General features: G+C 47.0%; 1 protein-coding gene across 1 annotated transcript in view; it reads left to right on the forward strand.

Annotated features, from left to right (window-relative positions):
* Nucleotides 1–6,681: 6,681 nt before the first annotated feature.
* The window catches only part of PITPNA (phosphatidylinositol transfer protein alpha), a 34,139-nt gene continuing 14,197 nt past the window's right edge, over nucleotides 6,682–26,623 (forward strand). The window contains exons 1-7 of the mRNA XM_017656171.3: nucleotides 6,682–6,971; nucleotides 10,724–10,754; nucleotides 15,206–15,351; nucleotides 18,339–18,430; nucleotides 22,613–22,620; nucleotides 23,683–23,757; nucleotides 24,916–24,999. Coding sequence (XP_017511660.1) covers nucleotides 6,952–6,971; nucleotides 10,724–10,754; nucleotides 15,206–15,351; nucleotides 18,339–18,430; nucleotides 22,613–22,620; nucleotides 23,683–23,757; nucleotides 24,916–24,999 — 456 coding nt within the window. The 5' untranslated portion in view covers nucleotides 6,682–6,951. The remainder of the gene's footprint in view (nucleotides 6,972–10,723; nucleotides 10,755–15,205; nucleotides 15,352–18,338; nucleotides 18,431–22,612; nucleotides 22,621–23,682; nucleotides 23,758–24,915; nucleotides 25,000–26,623) is intronic.

Below are 26,623 nucleotides of genomic sequence, written 5' to 3' on the forward strand. Positions count from 1 at the left end.
CCCCTCCTCTGCTGCTGTGTCTCTTTCTCCCTAAATCACACATCTCCTCACTCCTTGTCTCTTGTCCAGATGCCCTCTGCTTGTCTGGAGTGTGCCCCCTGACCCTCACCACTCCCCCAGGCCTCATTTGCCATAGCCCAGCTTTGCTGATTGGGCCTTCTGCACTGTCATTTGAAGAGATGGTGGGGAGAGGGGGCGGCAGAGTAAGGGGCCTTTTGGGTGGGAAGTCCAGGGCTGCTGGTGAATTCTGGTTCTAAAGAGAGCTCATCCTTGCCCCTTTTTTCTTAGGCAGTGGTCATGGCCATGGCTGTACCTCCTATCTATTTCCCACCAAACTGGCCACCCTCCCGCCAGGGCCGTGGGCAGAGGCAGCAAGAGGGAGAGAGCCAGTGAGCCTCCCCAGAGAAGTCCCAGGGAGACCCCCACCCACCAGGCAGGGAAGGGGGCCTCCTCATGGTCTGAGGCCTGGCCCCTGACCCTCCTGGAGTGGAGGGGGCCTGAGGCCCAGGGTAGGGATATGGGTGGCCTCTGGAGCCAGCAGGGAGAGGGATGAACAGCAGGCCCCTGCACAGCCGCCAGGGTAGAGATTTTAGATGGCTGTGCAAGGGGCTCCTATTTGCTGGGATGCAAACATGAAGCCAGAGCTCTGCCATGTTCCTTTGTTGTTACCTGTCATTCCTGTGTTTGATGGACACAGCACAGAGAAATAGTTTTCTAATGTAAGTAGAGCCACAGCATAAGCTCTATATGAGCGCAGCTATACCTTGACCTCTGTGTCAGGGACACAAGGACATGATAGGGACTGTGGAGACCTGGAAGTCACAGCCCCCAATCTAAGGAGACAGCCCTGACACAGCTCCAACCAATTACAGCCATGTGGGAAGGAGCCCAGTGTTACAAGTCTTATGATTTTTTTTCAAGAGAAGCTGGAAATCCTGACTTTTATTTTTTAAAAATCCCTGTTTTCAGATGTCAGTTCAAAAAAAAATTGTCTTTTAAATATCACGGCTAGCTCAAATAGCTTTCAACCCTATACAGGCCAAACACTGTCAGAGAAAAAAGGAGGTAAAGGGTGTCCTTGCCTCTTGGGGTGCCCAAAGCAACTACTGTCTGTTCCTCCAATGCCAGCAGATGCTGTAATTGCCTTGCGTTAGGTTGTGGTCTTATGTGGGCTGGGTCTCCCAGCCTCGTGCATAATGAATGCTGTTAGGTGAGCAAATGGGTTAAACTCTCTAGTCTGGCTTCTAGAGTGACCAACAGTCCCTGTTTCAGGATAGGAAATTGTCAGGCAAAAGGCAGGGCACACACACACACAAAAAAATGGCAGGGCACAGCTAGCTCCTCCTCACAGGCCAAGTCCCTGCCCATGGCCTGGCCTGGCCGACATGCTTCTGCCCAGTGGGATGAGCCTGGCAACCAGGGCCACATGTTTGTCTGTTCCTTTGTCTGGCATCTGCCTCCCCACTAAAATGAACGCTCCTTGAAAGCTGGCCCATGCTCTGCCTTCATCACTGCAGTATCTCTGGTGCCTAGAATAGTGCCTGACCTAGAACAGATCCTCAAATATTTGGAGGATGAAATTTAAACAGAAAGAGGGAGACAAATTGAAAACAGACTGAGACAGAAGCTGGGAGAAGAGCATGCTCTCAGCAGCCAGGAAGGGACAGAGCAGAAGATGGAAACAGTGAAACACAGTCTCCCTGAGATACCCAGAGATGGGTTACAGGTGTGGCTTTGACCAAGGCAGCAAAAAGGGCTAGCCAGCCAGGAGAAACCATGTGGGGGCAGGAACCATGAGATGCACAGACACAGAGATGAAGGCAATAGAGAGAAAGAGAGAGAGACCAAGGCAGAATAAAGAGAATAGACAGACGTGGAAAGGAGACAGCTGCAAAGAGATGAAAGAAACAGACTGAAGGTGCATTACCCAGAGTAGAGTGACAGAGACAGACACACAGGGAGGTAGAGAGAGCCAAAGAAATGCAGAGAGAGAGGAGAGATGGCAAGAGAAAGATCAAAGAGAGATGGAGAGACGAAAGAGAGACAGAGACACCAAGAAACAGAGAGAGACAGAGGGGCCAGAGAGAGACGGAGAGAACAGAGAGGGAAGAGAGATCCAGTGAAGGAGACACTGAAAGAGAGAAAGAGAAAGAGAGGCATAGAGAGAGAGACAGATACAAAGAGACAGGAGAGACAGAACTACAGAGGGAGCTAGAGATGAGGATAGGTACAGATAGGGAGAGAGGAGACGTGGGAGACAGAAAGATGGCTGTGACACTGAGGTCCCTTCTTTCTCCCCTTTGAAGTCTGCAGCATGCAGAAGCAATTTGAGAGGCCATGGTGTCCACGGCCCCTCCCCCTGTAATCATGGAAATGTGCTATGCGCTACACAGAATTGCTTCACGTGCATTGCCTCATCTACTGATTCCCAGCAATCCCACGAGGCTGGCACTACCACTACCCCATTTTACAAATGTAGGAGCTGAGACACAGAGAGGTTAAGTAACTTACCCCAGGTCACACAGGTGGGAAGTAGGGCTGGGACTCCAAGGCCTCAGGCGTCAGGGAGTCTGTTCCCACAGTGGAGCTGTTTGCTCACCTGGGGCACAGAGAGCTGTGGCCCCTGCATGGAAGGGCTAACACCTATGCACACCTAAAACAAAGCTTGCTAGAGTAAAAGAAATGTAAGAAATACAATAACAAAAAATAAAATGTGAAAAAAAATATGCAGACCTTATTCATATATCAAACTTATTTAAAAGAAACTACAAAATAGTATATTTTAGATAATTAGGAAATCCGAATATGAATTTGGTATGAGATTTATTATAAAGAAATTACCACGTTTGTTAAATACGGTACTGGCATTGTGGATTTGTATGAAAATATCCAGTTTTCTAGAATGCACACTGGAACAGAGGGGTGGCATGACATGTCTGAGATCTGCTTTCAAATGTTGCCAAAAAGAAAGGCGATGAAGCAAGAGTGGCGAAATCTCGCTAACAGTTGAATGGGGGTGATGCAGCCTGGGTGTTCCTTAAGGCCCTCAAATGGCTGCTCCTTGTCCACAGAACAGAGGCACAGCTCTCTAGCTTGGCACTGCAGAGCCCACACTCAGTCCCACCTGTGTACACCTGAAGGACTCAAAATCTAGCCAGGGGCTAGACTCTGGCCTCCCCACCCCTCCAGCCATGTAGAATCCTGCCTCTGCACCTTTGCGTATGCTAGTTGCTGTTCAATATGCCATTCCCTCTTCCTAGCTGTGATAAAATGAGTTGTAAGAAATACATATGAGTCACGACAAAATATGTACTTTCCAGGTATTTTGCTCTTCATCCACAGTTCCTGAAACACTTCAGAGCCTTAAAGGTGAAAGGGTGGCCTGTCATGTTAATGAGACTTTTGAACCCCACCCAAGGGCAGGGGCTGGAGGGTGAATCAGCCAATGGCCAGTGAGTTAATCATGACTATGCAATGAAGCCCTCACAAAAATCCGAGAAGAACCTAAATTCTTTGCGTTATGCTTCTCTGTTGGAGAGAGCTACCGCACTTGGGAAATCAGAAAGCTTCCACATGCCACCGAACCAGGCCCCAAGCTCTATAAGGATGGAAGCTCCTTTATTTGGGACCTTGCCTTAAGTATCTCTTTATCCGGCTGTTAACTTGTACCCTTTACAGTATACTTTATTAAGCTGGGAAACATGTTTTCCTGAATTCTGTGAGCTGCTCTAGCAAATCAAAACCTAAGGGGGAGGTTGTGGGAACCTCTAATCTGTAGCACAGCGTCAGAAGCACGGGAAACAGCCTGGGGGGTGGAGGGCAGTCTTGTCAGTCTTGTAGGATGGAGCCCTTAACTGGGCTATTTCCAGACAGATAACCTCAGAATTGAGTTGAGCTCTTGGACACCCTGCTGGTGTTCGAGAATTGCTTGGTGTTGGGTGTGGGAAGACCCTCTCCCTTGCCACACACACATTGGAATTGGGTCCAGGAACCCGAAAGGAATTGTTGTGTGGAAAATAAAGACACGAGCCAAATCTGACTCAAGTCCCTCTTGTCCCCGGATGCTTCCTATACCTCTCCAGCCCAGGAAGCCTCTCCTTGGACCTTACCCCCACTATTCTCTGTGTCACACTCGTTCACCCTTATTGCCAGCTACTGGCTCCTTGAGTCATTACTTAGTTTTCTGCAAGTGCAAGGTCTCCTCCATGAGCTGAAGAGCAGAGGCTGGGGCTCAGGTTCTCTGCTGTTTTGCGGCTGCTTTTCCCCAGCGTCAAGCACAGCCCTCCAGATTTCCTTGTCTCAACTCTTAATAACTAAGAGCTAGTTTAGCAATAATTCTTCTCTTCATTCAGGTCGCAGTCTAAATATTGTCTCTCCTCTAAGAGCCTCCCTGACCACTAGACTTATGCCATCAACCACAACCCACAGTCACCTATTCAACCTCTTCTTAAAATTGACTGCTACTTGAAGTTATTTCTGTATTCGTTTATGTTCCCTTTCACACCACAGCACAAGGGAAGGACCTAGTTTTTCTTGGTTGCCCCTGTATCCTGCCTGAGTGCCTAGAAAAAGGCCTAGTATAGGGCCAGGAGGTCAATCAATATTTATTGAATGAATGAGTATATGTAGTTATCCCAACTAGACAGCAAGCTCTCAGAGGGCAAGGTCTGGTTACTTCTTGGAGAAAGCCAGCATACAGCCCTTGATATTATGGAGAAAAAGCCCCACACTTGGGTCAGAAGACCAGGGGCCAGGCCACTCAATTAATCTTGGATTTGGGAACATAATATCTCCTCTCTTGGCCTTCTCTCATGGGTCTTGGGCTTTGATTTCTGGAGAATTCCATGCCCCCACTCTAGGATTTGAGGATTGAGTGGCTAATACATGCAATACTCTGGGCTGTCCTGGGCACCAGTCATGGTTTGACAACAGTGTGGCCACCTGCTCCAGCCTCCCTTCCCAAGTCTCTCTCTTGAACAGGCCACTCACCACCACATGGGAGCCCCTCGAGTCCAATACTGGAGTCATTATCTTCCCTTGTGCAAATATCTGCCCTTCCTGTGTTTTCCTGAAGGAAGTACTGTCCACCCAGGCTCCCAGGCCAGGAACCTGGGTGGTTTTCCCCTCTCCTTCCATTCACCCTCTCAGGCAATTAGTCAACTTGTGTTTGCTGATTTTACCTCTTGAGTTGGTTGAATCCATCCCTTCCTCCCCACCACTTCCCACCACTGCTCCAGTCCGTCTTCACCTGGACTTCTGCAGAGGCCTCCTAACGGATGTCCCTGCCTCTACTCTGACCCCCTTCATCCCTTCTCCACTGCCTATGCCCTAAGGATGGACTCCAAACACCTTATCACCTGACAGGAACTTCATTATTGGGCCTCATCCTGCCCCTCTACAGCTCCTCAGCCACCACACACACTTTGTGCCCCAGTCACTTCTTTCTGTTCCCAAGATATACAAATTCTCCCTCTTGCCTCCAGGCTTTGCATTCACCCTGCCAGGTAAACTGCCCCCTGCCGCTCGCAGCTTAGAACCTCTTCCTTCTGGAAGCTTCCATTGACTACACCTCCCTATGTAATCCATCAAACCTGAGTTCTCCGCTCACAGCCCTTTTCGTTCTAATTGCCTGGCTCTATCTCCTCCACTCACCCACCTACCATCCCCTCTTGACTCTTGAGTTATCTAAGGGCTAGATCGCATCTGCGTGGCTCGCTTTGTCAACAAAAGCACAGGTTTTGGTTCACAACAGATGTAGGATCTAAGCATTCAGTGAAGACATCAGGTTAGCCTAAGCACAGCCATCTTGAGAAGCTCAGAAGCCATTTTCTAAATATGTGACTCAGAAAGGCCTTGAAAACGAGGTGAAAAACAAGTTAGACAATCATAAGCACAGGCAGCTGTGGCCTTTAGTCAGCTAACCTTGGTCAGTTAATCATACATACCAAGCTTATCTTGCTGAAACCCACCCTAGCATTCTGAGAGTAATCTTATCTCACTGAACCCCCCAAGATGTGACGCCAGCCGATGAATCATGTGTACGTGCTTGTAGAACAATACTGTCCTCTTAGAAAATGCTATAAAAACCTCTGGCTTTAGCTGCTCAGAGTCCTTGTTGAAACCCACTGCGTCGGGCTGACACTTGGACCCCAGCTAGCTGGTTCCTGAATAAATTCCTCTTGCTTGTTGCATCAAGAGATGCCTTTCGTGAGTGATTTGGGGCGGCGTCCTCCTCTGGGAGAATCCAACACAGACACTTCGCAAATGAAAATCTCCATCACGTGCTAGTTTTGGATTTGAGCAAGTCTTTTAATCTCTGCCTCCTTCTCCTCACCTGTAAACCAGAATGGTAATAGCACCTTCCATCCTTCTACCTCTGGTAGAGTTGTCATGAGGAGTCAACACTTAGAAAATCACGTAAATTGGGCTATTCTTAATGTGTTTTTGATACAACCTTTTCCTGGATCTTAATCCACCCCACCGAGGGCATCTGTTCTGCCTGCAGGTCACACCTAGGGTACTGCCAGGCACCCCCGCCTTTGCTCCGCCCACTGCCCGGGTCCCGCGCAGGCCCGGGACCCACTTCCATCCCGGACGCTGACACCGCGGCCCATTTATGGAAGGGAGTGGGCGGGCCGAAGAAGGCCCCGCCTCCACGCTGAGGTCAGCGCGCTCCGCTGCGTGTGATGCTCTGGTTGCCGCAGAGACGCCCCGCCCCCGCGCGGCGCTGCGGAACCGAACCTCCGGGCGGCGTCGGCAGCGGCGCTGGAGGCTGCGAGGCCAAGGCGGCAGAAGCCGGCGCGGCGACCGCAGCGAGAGCGGCGCGGACGGAGCGGACCACGACGAAGGCGCACAGGCAGCCGGGCCGGGCCGGGCCACTGGGAGAGCGGCCGCCGGGAAGCAGGCGGGAAGCCGGGCAGGCAGCGGGCAGCCGCCGAGCCGCGAAACGACATGGTGCTGCTCAAGGAGTAGTGAGTGTCCGGTCAGCCGTGCGGAAGCGGGGAGGAAGGGAGAGTCGGGGGTGACGACTAGGAAGGGTGATGGCCTGGCAGAGGGCATGCAGTGCCCTGACGGGGCTCGAAGAGATGGAGAGCGCTGGATGGGGCTGTTGGGCGGCCCAGCAGGGGCTGAGGGGACAGTGAGGGCCGGCCAAGGCCTGAGGTGTGGCCAAACGGTGATAGAGAGGTACGGACAGCACCTGAGGTGGGGCCCAAGGAGCAGCGAGGGCCAAATAGGCCTCAGGAGAGGCCAAGGGAACAATGAGGGCCGGACAGGGCCTGCGATGGGGTCAAGGGGACAGTGAGAGCTGGACAGGGCGTGAGGAGGAGCTGAGGGGATCGGGAACACTGGATGAGATGTGGGGCTGTCCTCGGAGTGGGGCTGAGGGTTGAAGGGGCCAGCCAGAACTGCAGCAGTGGCTGAGAGGAGAGGGCTGGCAGGAGAGGGAGGAATTGTCTGAGGGGCTAGAGAAACAGTTTAGACAAGGGCAGGAAGGGTTGGCAAGCTGGCCAGTGGTGGGGGGGAGTTTGGGGGGGTGAAACAATACTAAGGGACACTAGCAGATCAGATAAGACAGCTTAAGGAATGGAGTTGAGATGATGGGGAGGAGTGGCTGCCATAGGCATTAAGGGAAAGGTTGTAATAAGTGGGTAGGGAAAAAGACCGGGAGTCAGGGCCACACGGGTGACAGAGGAAGGGTCTCAGGAGATAGCAGAGAGGACTGGTGGTGTGACATGGTGCCCAAGTGGTAGGTGCGGAGGAGGTATTTAGAAAAAAGCTTAGGATGATTGCTTGGAAGTTGGGGACACTTGGGTGAGGAGTCCAGAAAATATTGGGCATGGGCTGAAGTGATATGAGGAAGTTTTGGTGATGGAGCAGATCAGAATGTTACCAGGGTAGTGGATGGTTTGGAAAGAGAGTATGTTTGTGAATAAATATACATATTATTGGAGTGGGGGCGAGGGACAGGAGCAGCCTATCTCTAGAGGATCCTCAGTTGTTTTGCTTTGAGTTGAAATTGCTTTGAGGAATTGAGGTTTCATGAAAGCCATTAATTGAGGCAAGGCACTGAAGGGAGAGTGAAATTTTGAGTAGTGACTAGAGGGTGGAATCTAGTGACTTCTGGTAGGCATTATAGTGAAATGGGCTTGGATGACAGGTGGTGTGTTTGGACTGCTAAATCTTTCTAACAAGATGACCCAGTCCTGAAGCTTGTGTTCCAAGTAAACATTTAAGGACTTCTTTTTTTCTCTCAAAAAGGAGAGATTGTGTGTGTGTGTTTGGATTTCACAGTGAAACTGTGCTTCCTCGGAGGGGAGGGCAAGTGGCAGCATTGGACCAGAAGCCCACAAAGTCCAGAAGTGGGAGATGTGCAAGTAGAGAGCAACTGCTGGACCTCACTTGGTAGCCAGGCAGGTGTGTGGAGGGCTGTTGCCATTTTGTCAGTGAGGCACTTTGCCCCATCCCATTCAGCTTGCTCCTTGGAGGTGTTCAGGACATCGAGAACAGAGTGTAGAGCTTTGGATTACAAAGGCAGCAGAGACTCAGGTGTCATCCCAGCTTGACAGCTCACCTGAGCAGCAGCATTTTGTCACCCTTCCACCTCTGTTTCTTGACATCCAGTCTCATGTTGATCCAGCCAGAGCTTGGCGTTTTCTGTGGCGAGGAGGAAGAACCTTGGGGCCAACAGGAGCATGGTACACTTTGGATTTTAATCTTGACTGTTCAGATGACAGGCCTTTCCCATTCTCCTGATCCTTTTCTCTTCTCCCAGATGAATCCTAGAACCTGTAGAAACCTATAGTTCTGAAAAGGTCAGGCAGGGAAGGGAAGGAAGGGACCTTCAGAAGAGATCAGAGAGAGTTTTGAAGGAAGGTCCTCCCTTCCCACTCTTTGTTCTCCTCTCCTTGAAGCCTGCCAGGGAAAGCTCCAAGGTGCCAGGGATGCAGAGCCTGCCTGGCATCTGCGTTTCCTTCCTGCCCAACTTCTGCCCTGTGTATGCTTGAGTGCATTTGTGCATCCCTGGAAGGGGGACGAGAAGGGGGGTATCCAGGACACTTTGGCTGTGGCTGCAGTGCTGCAGCTCTGGGAAGGGTGCAAGTGAAGGTCACACTGAAGGGAGCATGGCTCCAGTCTCAGCCTGGCACTGCCTCTGTGGCCCTATCCTTTGGAATTGCACCCTATTGCTACTGAAGGGCTTTTCCTCCCAAGGAGCTGGGGCGAAGCATCTGTCTGGGTGTGCAACTGTAGTGTAAGCAGCCTCCCAGCATCTTGTCAGGAATTGGTGAATGCCAGTCTCCAGGGTCTGAAGGTTGTCACTGTTGATTTTTCTGATACTTCCTCTAACAGGATTCTCCTTGATTTGGTCTCTGCAAATTCTTGGATGTGATTTTAACTGCTTTTCTTGAAGATGAAAGGCTTATTGTTTTCTAGGAAGTTTCTTCTGAGGGTGCAGAAATTGTGGCCTCCAAGTTGGGAGTGTTTTTCTGCACTGTCGGCTTTCTCTAATGGGACGAGGGCATTAGTGGCAGCAGCCAATAACCTACAGGATTTACGTTTTTTGAGTCATTCGGGGTAGGGGGGTTGGAAGTCAGGAAAGACTTGGAGCCCATTTTGTTTTTCTTGCTACATTTCTCTCCGTGCTTTGCCTTTAGTGTGATATTTTTCTCAGAACCCTCCGTGTGCTTCTCACTTCCTGAGGGACCTTTGTGGAACTAGAAAATAAGAGAGGACTATTTACCAGTCTGGAGCAAGGACCCTGATTGCCAGAACTACTACATAGGAAGGAGAGCATAGTAGTTCCTGCTTCACCACGCATGCAAGGTGTGGGGGGCTCTGGTGGGTCTGGGCTAGGGTCTGGGAACTGAGAAACTAAAATTGGGAACTGGCTTTATTTGTATGAACACAACCAAGTATTTTTATCAGCTCTCTGACCTCACAGCTTTAAACTGGGGTTTGGCTGTTGCTCCCTGTAGCCGTTGGCACTTCTGTGGAGTCCTGACCAGTGTGGGGACCTTGCTGGCTGTGGCTTCTCCATCAGATCATTGGTAGTACTTCCAACAATTGGTGGTCATTGAAATGGAGAAAAAGGAAAAGAAAGTGATCAGTCAGGGGGCCTGTGAACAGCTTCAGGAGGTCACAAGCTGGGTGTCTTTTCTCGGTGGCTTTGTGGTAGTAAATTGTATTGTAGTTTCCTTCCTTACAGGAGAGATGGTTGTTATGTGTTCTTAGGGTGATTAAGCGTCCAGTGAGCTTGGTCTCTTGCTAGCCTTTCACCTTGAGGGCTGCTTTTGTGAGATTAGGTCCACAGAGATGTAAATTCCCCAAGGCCTGATTCTTTGGGTCTGAATTGTCATTTTGGCGTCAGAGTTTGCAGGGGTGGGTCCTCTTGTGTGTTAACCACTTTGTTTTACTGGACTCATTGCCAAGTTTTGTTGGGGAAGATATTAGTGGGGGAGAGGGAGAAGAAGTCAGCTCCAAATGTGAGTCAGAGGCCTGGGAGGTAGCTGGTGGGGGGACAGGTTTGCAGTGAATCACAGGGTTCTAACTGAGATGCCAGAAGGGCACAAGAGAGCCTTTAAGCACTCAGGGGACAATTCTCTGCTGGGTTTTTGACAGTGAGTTTAAGGTCATGTGCAACAAAATGTTTAATACTATTCTAGATGATGCTTTAAGGACCTTGGGCAGAGCTCAAAGTTGATACTTTATTTTCCCTCTCTTATAGTCGTGTTATCCTGCCTGTGTCTGTAGAGGAGGTAAGTCCTTTTTCTCCATAATTGTATGTAATTCCTTATGACCATTGGCTAAGTTGGGCTCCAAGGAGCCCATACTGTATGTGTGGCTTTCATGTTTGTTCTAACGAAGACATAATCAGTACTCGATGTGAATTCTCCTTGTGCCATTTTGAGTTGAAGGAAAGCACTTACTTTGTATATCTCCACAACTGTGTGTGGCTGCCTCAAGCTGTGGGCATGCTGGATGATGTTGAATAGAGACTAAGCCAGCCCTTTTTATGTGCTGGGACTGCCTGTTTGGGGACATATTATTGAGGGAATTGAATGTGTGCATTTCTGGGACCTCCATGACTTGACTGGGAAGTGTGCACGGCTGCCTCTGGTTGTGCAATGAACCATTAGGGCAGGAAATCTCCAAGGCCCTCCCTAACCACACTCTAGGTGACTGCTGGGAAGAACAAGGCCCAGAACCCTCCTTTTACAGAAGGCAGGGAAACAAATGGGCTTGGCTTGCCCTCTGTCCTTTTATGGTTCTTGGGCCCGACGTCCCTGTGTATGGGGATCTGGCAGGATTTGCCACAAGGTTCATAGGCCATGCTGACTCAGAGTGGTCTCTTGGACAACAGAAAACTGTCACAGAGCCTCCCTTGTCCAACCTTTCTCTGAACTTCTTCCACTCTCCTCTCTTGGCACAGCCTGTTCTTTACTTCTGAATTCATTTAAGCTCAAGTTTGGGTGAAGTTTGTCAGCCAGTGGAGGACCCTCAGTCAGTCTTTTTCCTGCAGTGTCAGCATGAAACTCCTGTGATAGCTTCCACTCTGTTCCAAATGTGAAATGGACCTCTGAAAAATGAAATCAGGCCAACAGAGCCCGTAGTACACTGTAGATGAGACAAATATCCAAGCTTCTTGATCCCAAAAGGGTGGGCAAGCATTGGCCCCTTAGAGCATTATCTCCAGTGGGATCTGATAAGAGCTGTACAGACCTGGGGGAGGGGCCCAGAGGTGGGTCTCAAACACGATCTGGGAATTCTGGGAAAAAAGGATAAGAGAAATGAGACTGAGGGTAATGGATAGATTCTATGATCCCTGGAGGCATCTGAGGCATATGTGGGGCCTGGGAACCATATATCTGGGCTGATAGGTGTTGACATGGGGGGGCCCTGTTAACCCACCTGCTTTGGTGGCTTGCTGTCTTTGTGAAAACTAGCAAGTGATGATTTTCCAAACCAGGAGTCCCAGCAGCAAGGCCTAGCATGTCCCTTACTCTGATGATAATCAGCTTTTGGGGGCTCAGTGACCCTCTCAGCTGTATAGGATGATCCCATCCAACTTTCTTGATCAGGCAGATGTTCCCCAGAAACTAGGGAATACATCAATATGCATTTAGGGGTGAAAGGGATCTTTTTAGGGGAGTTTCTTGAGGGAACAAAGGGTGGAAATGTCTCTGAGAAGTGTGGCCAACCCAGAGGGCCAGAACTGTCCAGGGTCACCTGTTGGCTACTCTGCAGTGAGACTGGAGGGACCAGAACACTGATTGCTGATGTTGGGGCCAAGAGGGGAGGAAAAGGGGAACTCATCTTGAGAGTGTCTGCGGTGGCAGTCTGCAGTTTGTGATGGTTTTTTGGCAGCATTAAGGAAGTGGTGGGGCAGGGTGAATGAAGCCTGAAGTTTGGTCAGTAAGCGCTGGTTAGGACTTGTCTATCTGCTGGTGATGGTTACCCTGTTCTCAGCTGGAAACCACAGGTGACAAAGCAGTGCATGGCCTGGGTAGGGTTGAAGCAGTTAATGCTTTTTTGATGCCTTGAAACTTAAGTTTCAGAAAATCAGAAAATTTTGAATGGGAAGGCTGAAGAAGAAGCAAGAAGTGATTGACCTGAGTCTTTATCAATAACCCCATCCTGACTCATGGTTCCCATGGGAACAGCCCAGCATCATGTGACTTTTGGATTCACTTCCTAATTGGAGGCCATGGTTTGAGGCCCTCAGAACTTTCTGATTTAGGGGGAAAAGAGAAAATCATGTCGTTATAACCATCCTGAAGGCCTGAATCATTATTTTGGGGTGGAATTAGCTTCTCCCTGGCTAGAGCCTTTGGCCCAGCACCACAGGCTTTCTAGGCATTCTGCCCCAGAGCAAGAAAGTCCTGGCTGATTCACATGGGTGTGTCCACCTGTGGTTCCTGGCTCAGGCTGGCCCACCCTCCCCAACCATCCCTCTATGGTACCCAGTCTGACAGGGCCAAGAGCTGCGCTATGTTTCATGACGTTTCATGTCAGTGTTTTCAGGCCCACCCACTGCATCTCCCTGGGCTCCCACTCCCAGACTGCCAGAGTGGTAGAGTCTGTTTTTCTTAGTCGAGTGTCTTAATTCTTTGGACAAGGGAACAGATCTCACTGCAGGGAACAGGGTACTAGGCCTTTGGAGGAGGCTGGAGTCCCAGTCTCCTTGGGGCTCTTTATCTGATTTACTGGTCTGACCACTCCCCTGTCCCCACCTGAGCCTGGCTGCCTCCTTTCCCAAGGTGTGGAGTCACTATGCCAAAGAGAACCCTCTGACTTGAAAAGTGTCCCCCACTTGTAGCTTGTGGAGGTCAGTCTTACCCCTCTGGATTAACAAAAGTGCCTACACTTGTCTCATTGGGATTAAAGGATCAGAATATCAAAAGAGATTATGGGGGGAAGATGCCAGCCCAACAGATTGATCCTCTTAGAGCCTGTCCCTCTGATTCCTGCAGCTGAAGAGGAACCAAATAAAGGGAATTAGTCTCTGCCTGGGGGCCCCTCCCTTGCAGCACCCAGTCCCCTCCACCAGACCTTTCCTCAGCCTGCCATTTAGGACCGCTGAGTTAGTAGTTAGATGTTCTTATGACTCTTCTCTGAAACAGAGTTACTGTTCCTTTGTAGGAACCCATGGCTCAGCCAAACCCTGGCCTACTTGATAGCAGTTTTTATGTGTGCCTTGGCCAGGGGGTGGACTTGGAGAGGCACAGAGACAGCTTGGGACTCCATAGGGGCACTGAGGCAGCACTGATATTGCTCAGGATTAGCAAGGTCAAGGGGACTCGCTCTCACCCAGATGTTCCTCTTTATGGGATTAACTGAGCCTTGATCACTTGCCTGGGCCATTTCTTGGCATTTAGTCCTGTGTGTTGCTCTGGAAGTCGGGGCTCATTCAGCTTTCATGGTGAGTGGTGAATTGTCCTGGTCTACTGCCTCGTTTTCCAGACTTGGCCGAGAAATTTCCCTGCAGTCTAATGAAGCTGCCTGGCATAGCAGGCTTCCATGTTTGAGGTGAAGCAACCCTAGATGCTGCCTGTGACCCTTCTGTGGCATAAGTGGCAGCAGCTCATAGATGCAGCCTCTCTGTTTTAATCTCAAAGGGAGAAAAACCCTTATTTCAGCTCTACTGCTCAGCCTGAAGTACCAGGAGCTAGGGGATAGGGTGTAGAGGTGAGGAAAACCTTTACCACCCCAATATGCAGTCTAGTACTTTTTCTTCGCATACTCCCTAAACTGTTAGACTGTGGCCCTAGCAGTGATAGGGAAGATGCACCTTCCTGCATTTGTGCTGCTGCTCATTCTCTTTTCACCTTATTTTTCTCTCCAGACAGCTTCTCTCAGAGGAAAAGGGACAGAAGGGCCAGGCCTGGGCACTGTCCAGTCATTGGCCATAACACTGACTTGTCCTGTGGGGGTCAGAGGAGGCCAGTGATCTTGACTGGTGACTTGATAGGGTGACATGTGACCTAAATAAAGGAAAACTAGGCTTTTGCCATCTAGTAAGTGCCAACACAGAGGGTGTACCCAGCCAGCACAAACTGTAAGCTGGGAATCTGTGCTGTCTAATATGAGAAGCAGGGCACTTGTTTCAGCCCCTCCAGGAATCTGGAAAGCATCAGGAGATTGGCGGCCTGCAAGACTGTTTTCTGAGCTGCTGGCAGGGTGAGGAAGGGCCCAGCACTGGAGAGGAAAGCAAGTAGGTGAGCCGGTGTTTTACAGTAGAGCTTGTGGATTTCACAGGGCACTGGGCAACTCTCTTTGACTAGAAGTCATATCTTAGGATCTCTTTAAATGAAGGAATAAAGACACTTCTAGCAACTAACCCAGATCTTGTTTTGGGGTCTTAATATTAGAGGCAGGTCCAGGGAAAAAGCTACCTTGGACTCTCTATATAATCTGTTTTCTGGGTAGTGGTGTGAGGTTAAGTGTATTCTATCTCTCCTTCATCTTGATGGAGGATGTGAAAATGGGAAGGATGAAATTAAACACATATGATGTCTAAAGAGAGGCCATGGAGCAGCTTTCTCTGTTGCATTGGGTGGATTTGGGCAAGGTCCGTGTGACACTGCAGAAAGAGCTCCCAAAGAGGGGATCCCAGAGGGATCTAACTGGACAGTTACCAGCAACTGGACTGCGCAACTGTCAAGAAGATTCTGCGCTGACAATAATTCCTGTCTTTCTGTTCCTTTAGTATCAAGTAGGGCAGCTGTATTCTGTGGCTGAGGCCAGCAAAAATGAAACGGGTGGTGGTGAAGGTGTGGAGGTGCTGGTGAACGAGCCCTATGAGAAGGACGGCGAGAAAGGCCAGTACACACACAAGATCTACCACTTGCAGAGGTATGTGGCTGAGCAGCAGAGCTGAAAGGTGGCCCAGTATTGCAGTGGAGTTGATGGATAATTGGAGTGTTTTCATGTTATTTGCTAGTTGCTCAAGTCACTTCACCTGTGAAAGTGGGTGGAGGTGGTATTATTCCCTCATTTAAAGGTTTTGTTTTGTTTTCAATAAAAGTAAAATTTCAGCCCCCCAAGGTCCTACTCCCCAGAGGAGATAGTGTTTAGTTCCTTGTGGGCCCTTCCCTTGTCTGTGAGTAAAGAAGTGTGTGTGTGATAGAGGGGATTGGACTATACATGCTGTTCTCGACTTTGCCCTTTTGGTCCTGATCATGTCATAGCTGCCATCACTGTTAGCATAGTCTGTCTTGTTCTTTGAAAGTCCACACGGTGCTGTTGTACAGATATGCTGTAAGTTGTTTCACCCATCCTCTATTGGTGTATATTTATAGTCATTTCCAGATATTTACTTACAGTACTCTAGTGAAACACTTTCTGCACAAATCTTTTGATGTATTTATGTGTATAAATCTGTAGTAAATGTTCCTAAGTAGTATTGTGGGGCAGGTATTATTTTAAATTCTGATGTTGTGACATCAGCTGTCAGAGAAATCTTGGTACATCTCTTTGGATCCAAAACATAAATGTTTAAAAGTGAAGCTTGAGGTGCTTTGCATACCAAAAAGCATAGCAAACCACACGAATTTGCTGAATCTCCAACCAAAGGGTGTTGAAAGCGATGGTAAACATACACCAACTTGAATGAAAGTTGAACCAAGTTAGTCTAGAAAGTATCCAGTACTGGAAAAAAGTATTTTTTTAATCTATAATTGTACAAATATAAATAAATAAAAAATAAGTGATTTTTTTTAAATTGTGGCAAAATAAACATAATGCAAAATGCATAATTTTTAAATTCAGTGGTATTAAGAACAGTCATGTTGCTGTACCAACTCTTCGACTTAAACCTGAATTTTAATTTCTTGTCACTAAACTGAACTGATCCCAATTTCATTTTCCACTGGCAAAACCCGATTTAGTGTAGTTGCTACTGTGGAGATGTAAAAATGCTAGCCTAGGGGGCCCAGGGCCTTGTGAGTGCAGAAGCCAGGAGGAGAGCAGCACTGTGGGGGGAAAAATACCACCCCGGTCCCATTTCCTGCTGTGATACTCTTTTCCCTTCACGCCACCTCCTTGTCCCCCTCCATCCCTAACTCAGTTGACTGCCTGAGCCATTAACAGTTGATTAGAATAGGGCTCAAGATATACCTTCTTCATATCTGTGCATTTGTATTTCTTTAAAGAGAACTTTGAAAAGAGATAGTAAGGTTGGTAGAAGGGGCCAGATGGTTCTTCAAGACTCAGTTGGCTCTACCAAAGTGGCAGAGAGGTGGTCTGTACAAATGGAGGGTGCGACCTCTCTTACCCTCTTCCTTAAAAGAGAGGATATAGACTTTGAGCTGCTACTGTTACTCTTTCCTTACCCCCAAAACACCCAACTGCAAAATACCAGCCCCAGAGCAACAGTGCTGAATACCGAGACCACCTGTCCTCATGAAGACTAGGCCTCCCCGACAGGCATCTAGTTGCCCAGTCAGAAATGTGAGTTCACCGCTACCCTCTTCCTTGTCCCTCATATCAAGTCAAGTTCTTTTGACTCCATCTCCTTACTATCTCCACCATATCCATTTCTTTCCATCATCTTTGCCTGCATTACTACAGCAACCCCTACGTTCCTCTTCTCTGCACAGCTTCAAGTGTTGTGTCCAGAAGACAGATCTGTTGCTCCCCGACTTAAAAGCAATTGATGGCTTTCCTTGGCCCTTGGGATAAAGTCCATGCTCTTTGACATAACTTACAAGATCTTTATGAGCCAGCTTCTGTATGTTCTCTTGTGCTCCCTCCCTTGTACCTTACACCAGCTACTCTGCACTTCTCTCTCTTCTCCAAGCTTTTCCCACCCCACTCCTGTCCTTTCATCTAGCTCAGTCCAGCTCAGTCCTACTCACTCTCCACTCTGCGTGTTCATTTAATCCCTGTTACCCTGAGGAGCCTCCCTGGGCACTGGGCTTTCCTTGCCGAGTTCTCCCAGTGCTCTGTCCCCAGGAGCCCTGCGCTCATCTGCATTTCCTGTGCTGCCTTGGCTGTGTTCATTACTCCCCGACTGGAATGTAAACTCCGTGAGGGCAGGAGCCATGTTTGTGTGATTTTTGTATGTCTCACAGTACCTGGTGCACAGAATACCTGAGTGAGTGTGACAGTGAGTGAGTGAGTAACTCAGAAGGTTGCTCTGAGTTCCTTCTCTATTGTGTTTAGCTCTTTGTCCTTACGCCTTAGGCACTAATGCTCCTGAGATTGTTGGAGCCTGCTGAAGACTGCATAGATTATCAGTTAAAAACTAGGGGAGGGAAATATGTGCATCTTTAAAGGAAACCCAAAAACCCAAGATGGGTTTGTATTGTACACACTGTTCTGTAACCTGAGATAAGAACTGAATAAAGGAAAATATTTTCCTGGGAGGCAGATGGCCCTGACGCTCTCCTGGCCTCCCAGAACTGATGATCCAGATCAGATCATCTCGGACCCCTATTCCAAATTAGTCAGCTAGTCCCTCTGGCCCATTAAGCAAGGCTGGTGTGTTCTCAGTGATATCTCATCCTTGCAGTATGTAGTATAATGCCCTGGGCCCGGTGAGCTCTGGAAAAATGGGTAATATAATGTAATGACTGATAAGCCATGGCAGGTAGCTGGGGATGTCACCTGCCCTGTTCTGGTGGGTGCTGGGGCAAGTTGTGAATGGGCATTGGTAGCCAGCCGAACTGGGGTATATCGGGCTCTGGCAGGTGCCTTCTCACACATAAGAGTAACCTACTTATCTCATGGAAACTTGCCTGTCAACTCCCCATTGAAAAAGCTGGAGCTGTGGCCTGAAGAATGTGATGTAAAAGCCCCCATACTTCTAACTTTCACCTCCACTTCTCTTCTCACCATAGCAAAGTGCCCACGTTTGTTCGAATGCTGGCCCCAGAGGGAGCCCTGAATATACATGAAAAAGCATGGAATGCCTACCCTTATTGCAGAACTGGTGAGTGCACACCTGGCTGGAGGTTGGAGTTCAGGCCCCAAGGTAGATGGAGGGCGTGCCCAGGTAGGCCCAGGGGTGGAGGTCAGTTGGGGTTTAGTGTCCCACCTTCATTTTCTGGCTTAAGTTAGTGAAAGGGTGAGCTTGGGGATCCCCTTCAGGTTGGGGGTGAGGGTCAGTGTTGCCTAGCACAATGTGGCAGTCAGCTGAGTAGGAGCCACCAAGTATTCACAACCTGAGAGGTATAGAACCAAGTTCCCTCTTATTTGGGGATGGTATGATAATTTTGATTGTTTTTACTGATTATGCAAGTAATGTTCTCTATTTAAATTTTGGGAGACACATACAAACAGAAGAAAATAATTGCCAAAAATTCTAGGTAGTCACTATTAATATTTTAGGGTCTTTTTTCTAATCTTGTTTTTCAGTATTTGCATATACAAATATATGTATAATCTCCAGACACATTTTCTAGACAATTTTGGATCAAGTGATACTAATTACTGAGTTACTCATATTTACTCAGTAAATGGAAAACCTTTTTCCCTGTCACTGTATAGTCTATTTCTTTAAATCTGTAATGTCTGCATACTATTCCATCGTATGAATGTGCTATGATCTTTTAAAATCATTGCCTTATTAATACTGAAATTTCCAGTTTTAATGTGATATATTTTTGTTGGGCTTGAAAAGGGTCTCTTGAGAAAGGCACTCATAGGAAAGGGCCTGTAGTAGGGTGATAGGTGACCTTCCTGCCTGGGGAAAGCCCAGGCCTAGACACCAAGAAAATAACAAAGGAGACCCTGATGTTGGGGGAAAGTTGAAATAAGCCAAATTTTTTATGACAAAAGATTTAGAAACTGCTATCCCCTAAATATGTTACATAACACACAGAGTATGCCTGCAAGATTGGTGGGGAGGGGGTTTAAGAAAGAGGGATGTCACTACTAAGAGTCCCGAACTGGTGGTTTATACTAAACCTTCTAAAGTAGGAGTAGGGATGGAATTATTTTCTTAATCTTGGCTAGTCCCCTATCTGGAAGGAAAGATTTGAACCTTCACAGGGAACTTCCTGTTCTTGACATTCTGATTCCCTTTGAGTAGTTCAGATACAGCTTTCTGAAATTCCTAGGTCTTGGGGGCCATTTAAGAGTAGACCTCTTGGGGGAGCTGAACCCAGTACTGGTCCATAGACTAGGAGTATTCCTAAAAGGCCCCCTGGAATTTGACTGAGTTGAAGACTTTCCCCACAACAACCTACATTTGTTGATACAGAGCGACTGTGGGGTCCTCCTGCCGGCCCCTGCTTACATCTATTGTTACACTTGCCTTATCTGTTGGGACCTGGCCCTGCCTAGATTGTATCTAATGAGGATACTCCACCTATGTGGTCCTTATCCTGTGGACTTTGGGAATGACTAAAGTCTGGAGCACAGCGTCATTGTTCTCCCCGATCTTCAATGGCCTTACATGGATGGGGTCAAGAAGTATCAGGAGATGCACAGTCATTGATGGGACCTGGGGTGTGTCATTTTATTGCTGTAGCTGAAAATGCAAACATCACTACTTCTTAAGCATTGGGCAGGAAGTTGTTAAATTTTGGGGAGAGTCATGCCCTCACTTTCTTAAAAGGCAGTGTATACTGTGTCTGGGTGTGTCTGGTCTAGGGCCAAAGGTGAGTTTTCTTCATGTATAAGAGAACTGCATTAAGCATGCATCATAAGAACCTTAACCACCTTGGCATAAAGGAGCAAAAGGATCACGTGGACTCTTCCATGCCTGGGGCAGGATTCTGAGTAGACAGCTCAGGCTTACTGAGAGGTGCCTCTGTCCTTGTGTAACTTGGGGGAGAGTGTGCTACAGCTGATGTGGGCATTTTTCTAGATGCCATATGTTCATTCATGTATTGTCTTGATCCTTGGCCAAAGGGGAAAAAAAGAAGAAAAATGTAATTTCTAAGTAATCCATAAAGAGGAGAGGCATGGAGTGGGAGATGGAAGGCTGGCTTCTTCAGTGGCTGATGACCTCACATCAGAACCCACTGTCACACCAAATGAATATGTTGAATCTTAGATCTGCTCAGGTAGACATTGCTCCTTTAAAATAAGAGATATAGACAGGGAAGGCTACTTTCCTGTTCCTTCTGGGGATTGGTGGAAGAAAGATTATTAGTTCAAACCTCTTAGCTTGGCCTAAGTAGATTAGAGGGTGAGATGAGGTGGGTGAAAGTGCATGGAGTGAAATTCTGCCTGCCTTTTGGAAGGCTGTCACCTTATTCTGCATGGAATGAAAATGGATGGAATACTGTACTCACTATCAGCTCTTTCTGCCCTCTCACCTTATTTCTGTCTGTTGCTTTCCCCCTGATGCTAATAGGTTGGGACATGAGGAGGGGGCGCCATGGAACCTGTCTGTAAATGAAAGTAGGAAGAGGAAATAAATGTTTTTTTCTTCCTCCTGCTCCCTCTAACATAACCCTGGGCTAAATATAGTCTCACTAAGCCATGGTTGTAAAGTACCTTATTTATTCTATTTGAAGAGTCATATTTCCAGCTGCAGATGGTTTCCTGAGAATTTTCCAGTGTATCTAAAATTGCAGTTTGAAGAAAAGTGAATGCTCTGAATTCAGAGGTGTTTGGAGAGATGGGGAGGGCTAGAGAAGACGAGGGGGAGGTGGTTTGGTCGCTTGAGTTGTAGAGCTGTGTGGTCTGCTTCTCAGGTCTCTGAAAGAATAATGTATAAGCACTCCAAATGCCAATATATTAAATTATATTGAAATACAAAATTACTAGTGAAACCAGATACCCCCGTTTGCTGACTAGGACATTCTTTCATTGTGCACTATTTTTTTAAATTAAAGTATCGTTGTTATACAGTCTTATGTTGGTTTCAAAATACAGCACGGTGGCTCAACAGTTACCCATATTATTAAATTCTCACCTTTTCTAGTGTAGTTACTGTCTGACAGCATAGTGAGATGTTCCTGTGGACTCTTCTACATGGGAAACCAAAGTATAGTCAGAATGCGTAAAAGAAGAAAGAATGCCAACATGCAGTGAAAAATGTCTACTTGCTCAAGTGATCAGACTCCTGTGTCTGTTGATTAGCACATTCTGTCCCTACTGAAGCCAGATTAGAAGGTTGCCTGAAGAACATGGACTCAAAATCAGGTGGTGTGTTGGAGAACTGTAATGGCCAGCATCACCACCCAGGCCAGCCTGACACCGCCGTCTGCTCTCTAGGCTCCTGCTCCAGAGCAGGGCGGGAGAATTTCAGCCAAGCTGGCCTCTTTGGACTTCAGCTTGATGGATTTTATACCCTTCATTTTCATGAACATGATTTTCTTCATGCTGACAAGAGGACAGTTTAGTAGACCTTTTAGTTATAATCTTTTATCTGGTGCTTTCTTCCAAGTTTCTTTCATTGGCTTTGGGGAAATTACTGATAGTCTGTCTCTCACCTTGTTTCTATACAAGGTGGATCTTATACTTACATTTCAGCTTTTCCTCATCTCAGTCTCACTTATTTGCAGTTTTGGAGTTATGGAGTTTGGCTGTTAGCTCTGTAAACTGTCCAAAGCTTTTAGAAATTGAGGTAACTCCTAGATTCAGAGGGTACAGAATGATCTGGGCTGTTGTCAGGAGGAGGGTTAGTCCGTTCTCCAGTGACATTAGAGCTGCAGTCATTTTCTCTGATAAATAATTGAACTGTGCTTTTTAAGGGCATCTCATTACAATGAGCAGTGGTGTAGAGGGTGAGAGGTTTGGTTACAGTGAGAGGAAGGATGCAGAAGCCCGGTGTAACGCACCCTGCTCTGTGTCCCAGGAAGGGAGCAGAGCCCGCCAGGGACCTGCTGACGGCAGAGCCATGAGTCCCAGGACTGCAGCTCTTCAGAGCCAGTCCCCTTTCCTTGCCCAGCTGGAAAGAATCCCAAGGAGCTGATAGTGGCATCACTTTAATTAAATTCCAAATTTGGTTTTTTGGGACTTGTGTTTGAGTGAACCCTGGGGGTTGGTGCATCTGAGGTACCTAGTACACTCCCTGGGGTGTGGAGGGTGGCTGTGAGCGAGCCCCAGGGAGTGGAGACCTCTTGGCCACCATGGTCTCCAGGGATGAGAGGGCAAATATTTATTCACCCTCATTAATCTTTTTCTCTCTTCTTTTCATGTCCTTGCCTTGGAGCAGTTATTACAGTAAGTATTTTCAGGGGGGTTGGAGCTACAGATGATTAATAAGAAAAGTGTTACTGCACAGGCAGTTTCTGGGTATTCCTCTCTTTCTCTTGGATGACTTTGAGCTGTTGAGGCATAATCCTTTCACTCCTAATGAGAAACTGGTTAATGAGGAAAGGGGGCCTTTTGCTTTAAGCTGCATTGGCACATGGCTTTGTAAGGGGTAGCAGTTAGGATGTGGCGTCCTAGCTCTGGGTCTCACGTCCTAACATACAGAGTGGATTGAGGCTGTCCACATTCTCCAGGCCATTCCTTCTCAGGGTTGTTCAGAAACTTTAGTTCAGCTGGCCTGATTGTGGCTTCCCTACTTGGGCATCTCTTGACCGCAGTGGACACTGACCCTTGGCAAAATGGTGAAGTCAGCAAGGTTTCTTTTCCATGATCATTGCCTGTATCATTGCCCACCCTCTCCTCCCTAGAGCACCCTCATCCAGCTGCCTTGTCCCTGCTGGGAAATGTAGGCTCTGGGAACCTAACTCCTGCTGAGGAACTAATGGGTTAATGTGTCCCTCCTTTGAGTATTTCCAGGTTTTTAAAAGCATTAAGGAGGTAAGACGGTAATTAGCATGAAGGGTTAAATTGCTGAGAATAGAACTTCAGGCTTTAGCAAGAAGCTGGCTGGGGAGAATGGGGAGGTGGTGAGCATTTTTGGTTGGTGAGGAGGTCTTTCTGTGCATAAGGTAGTATGGCAGAATGGTTAAATACATGGATTTTGAAGTTAGACAAACCTATTTTTGAGGCTCAACTCTGTCATTATCTCTGGGGACTTGAACAGGACACTGTACCCCTTTGAACTTCACTTCTCATCTGCAAAATGAGGGTGCTATTACTTCAGACTGCAGACTGTAGTGAAGAGTGAATGAGCTAATATATTAGCTCCCAGTGTATTATGGACTCCCAGGAAAGTTGACTGTTACTAAAAGGCAGAGGCTGGAGTCTCTCCACTGCCCATGACCAGTAACGGGAGGTGGTTACTCTCCAACTTTGAGCCTGGTGACTGTAAGGTATTTTTCCCCCTTCCAGAATGAGTACATGAAAGAGGACTTTCTGATTAAAATTGAAACCTGGCACAAACCAGATCTTGGCACCCAGGAGAATGTAAGTAGCACTTCCCAAGAGCCCCAAGGGCTCGCAGGCCCTGGGGCAAGGTGTTGAGGCTCTGCCCCATAGTTTTTCCATCCCTGCCATGGGGTCTTCTCTGTAGTCTCCTTTTTCCTGGCCAGGAAGGCAACAGCCTGTGCCTAGATCTTTCCTACCAGCATGCGATTGCTGTTTCTCTAATTTGCAAAGTACGATCCCTCAGACTTCTTAAAAGGCCTTCTCAAAGTGGTGGGATTGGTCTACAATGCAACTCTTGGCCCACAGGAGCTATATTTTTAAACATCAAAATACAACCTCTGTAAAGCACAATTTGCCAAAAACAACTCAAATTTAAAATATAGCTGTCATCTGCCCCAGCAGTTCCACACCTAGAAATTTGTCATACAGTTGTTTTTTTTTACATGGGTGAAATATTTACATACAAGGAGGTTAATTGCAGCATTCCCTATGTAGCCAAAAACTAAAAACAATGTTAAGGGCCCATGAGTAGGACACCTTAAATAAATTGTACTGTAACCATATAGTGGTATGTTCTGCAGCCATTAAAAGAACCAATAGGGAACAGTTGTCAAGATACATTGTTCAATGAAAAAAGCAAGATGCAAAACATTGTGTATACATGCTGTCATTTGTATTGACAGAAGAATCTCTGCACATGGGTGCTTGTATGTGCATAGAATCTGGTAGCGGTGGTACCTGAGAGGGGACTGGGAAATAAGCAAGAGAAAGAGTTGCTCTGTCATAATGTTTTTTTCATTTTGAGTTTCTGTCATAATTTCGTATCATGTACACATACAGCCTGTTTGAATTAATTTTTTTAAAGCATCATAATAAGCAGTATAATGGCTAAGCAGGCAACATCTCCACTAGTGTTTAGTCTTTGCAAAGGGGGAACCTAGGGTATAATGTAGATGCTGTAGGTAGCCCTAAGGGTTCTGGTCTGCTGAATTACACTTAGCCTGAAAAATCAGAGCATTAGTTCTCAAATGTATGTCCAGTTAAAATCCATCCTCCTGTTGGGTAATGTATGTATTCTTTACCAATAGGAATTTCCCATCTGCAGCTGTGGGAACAGCTGTTCCTAGGTGTCCATTCTGGGTAAAGGGTGCTTTGTAGCTGACAAAAGCAACACAGTGGTCCTCCTTGTTCCTGCAGGTGCATAAACTGGAGCCTGAGGCATGGAAACATGTGGAAGCCATATATATAGACATTGCAGATCGAAGCCAAGTACTTAGCAAGGTAGGAACTATTTAGAGATGCAGGTGGCCTTGGAGATGCAGAAATGACTTGTAAGAGCCCGAGAAACCATGGAACCCTGCCCAACTTGGCTCAAGGGAAGTTCTCCTTGGGTATGGTTTGTTTCAGTTTTTAAATTGCTACTAAGAATTCCCTTGTCTTGACTTGGGATTATCTGCAGGAAAAGGGATCCAGGTGTATGTGTCCTGTTTGGCCTCCAGAAATTATCACTGGACCAAAGTAGGTGCTGTTGGTAGTTCTGAGATTGATTTGCCCTGCTGAAATGACACTTAATCTGAAGCTAGTTCTGAAATTTATTTTTCCAGCCAAGTAATTAAAAAACATTTATGGCCTGCCTTTTGTGTTTAGAGTACTCTGTTCTGTGAGTTCCAGGTGATAGATGTAGAATATATGAAAAGACAAGTCCTTTGCCCTCAGGAGGTTGTTGGTAGCTTCTCAGAATAGCAAATATGGTAGCACACACCTAGAAAAGGACAGTCTGCCACTAGACCATAAACTTGGAGAAAGCAGGGAACTGGTCTATGTGCTCCCAGGAGGTATTTGCTTAGGGAAGGAAAGGGTTAAATCCCCTCATTCACTATTTGTCCTATTTGACAGAGGCATACTGGGATCAGGGCATAAGAATTTGGCTCTCTGCCCATTGGTGAGAATAAATGTCAGCTCTCTGTATCCCCTGGGTATGTGTGCTTAAGATATTTCGATCTGTGCATTTCCAAAAAGATATGAAAACCATCTTATGCTTCCTTGCTTAATAGCCCCACTCCCACCCTCAAAAGGTTAGTGGACTTTTCAAAAAACTTTTAAATTGAAATATATATGGTAAAATGAATATAGCATAAGTGTACAGCTTGATGGATTTTCTCAAACTGAGCATACCCAAATATTTCTCAAGAAATATTAGCAAAGAATATTTTGTCAACTCTTGCTATTTCATGCTTACGGAAGGAATAGAGAGAAGTAGAGGTGAGAAAATAATCACATAATAACAAATAATCTCAGGTTTGGGAAATACTTTATGACCATGCAAGTATGTGTGTAATTTATTATATTAAATAGACGCTATAAGAGTTTGCTCTTCCTGAGCCCACATTAGTCAATGCAGAGGAATAGCCAAAGATTAAACTTTTATTAGTTAATTAACACATGACATTGACTGCATTATAAATTGGTGAAATGAGACTGACAGTAGTACACAAGAGGATAGGTTCTATATATCAAACATTTCCAATAATGATTTTATTAAAACAAGCCAGTTTTAAAAACAAAAACCAGGCCAGAAGGAATTTGGGATTAGAAGATTTCAGGAATGACAGTCAGGTCTCAACTCTGGCTGTTTTAGAATCACTGGATCCATGTGACTTGTATCCTAGGGTGGCTGGCATCAGAATATTTCAGTTTGATTTTGGGTGGAATGGCCTAGAAATCTGTATTTTGAAAAAGCCTTCCCTGTAATTTGGATGCTTATTCCACACTGAAAATCCCTGTCTTAAATACATGGAAATACATGCTTGCTCAGACAGTCCAGTGACACCTTTCATAGTGGTAAAAAAACTCTGGCAGAAAAAATCACACAGAGCTCTCCTGAGTCAAATGTAAATGGTCCTAT

Source organism: Manis javanica, chromosome 4, assembly GCF_040802235.1.
Source record: "Manis javanica isolate MJ-LG chromosome 4, MJ_LKY, whole genome shotgun sequence".
Classification (NCBI taxonomy): Eukaryota; Metazoa; Chordata; class Mammalia; order Pholidota; family Manidae; genus Manis; species Manis javanica.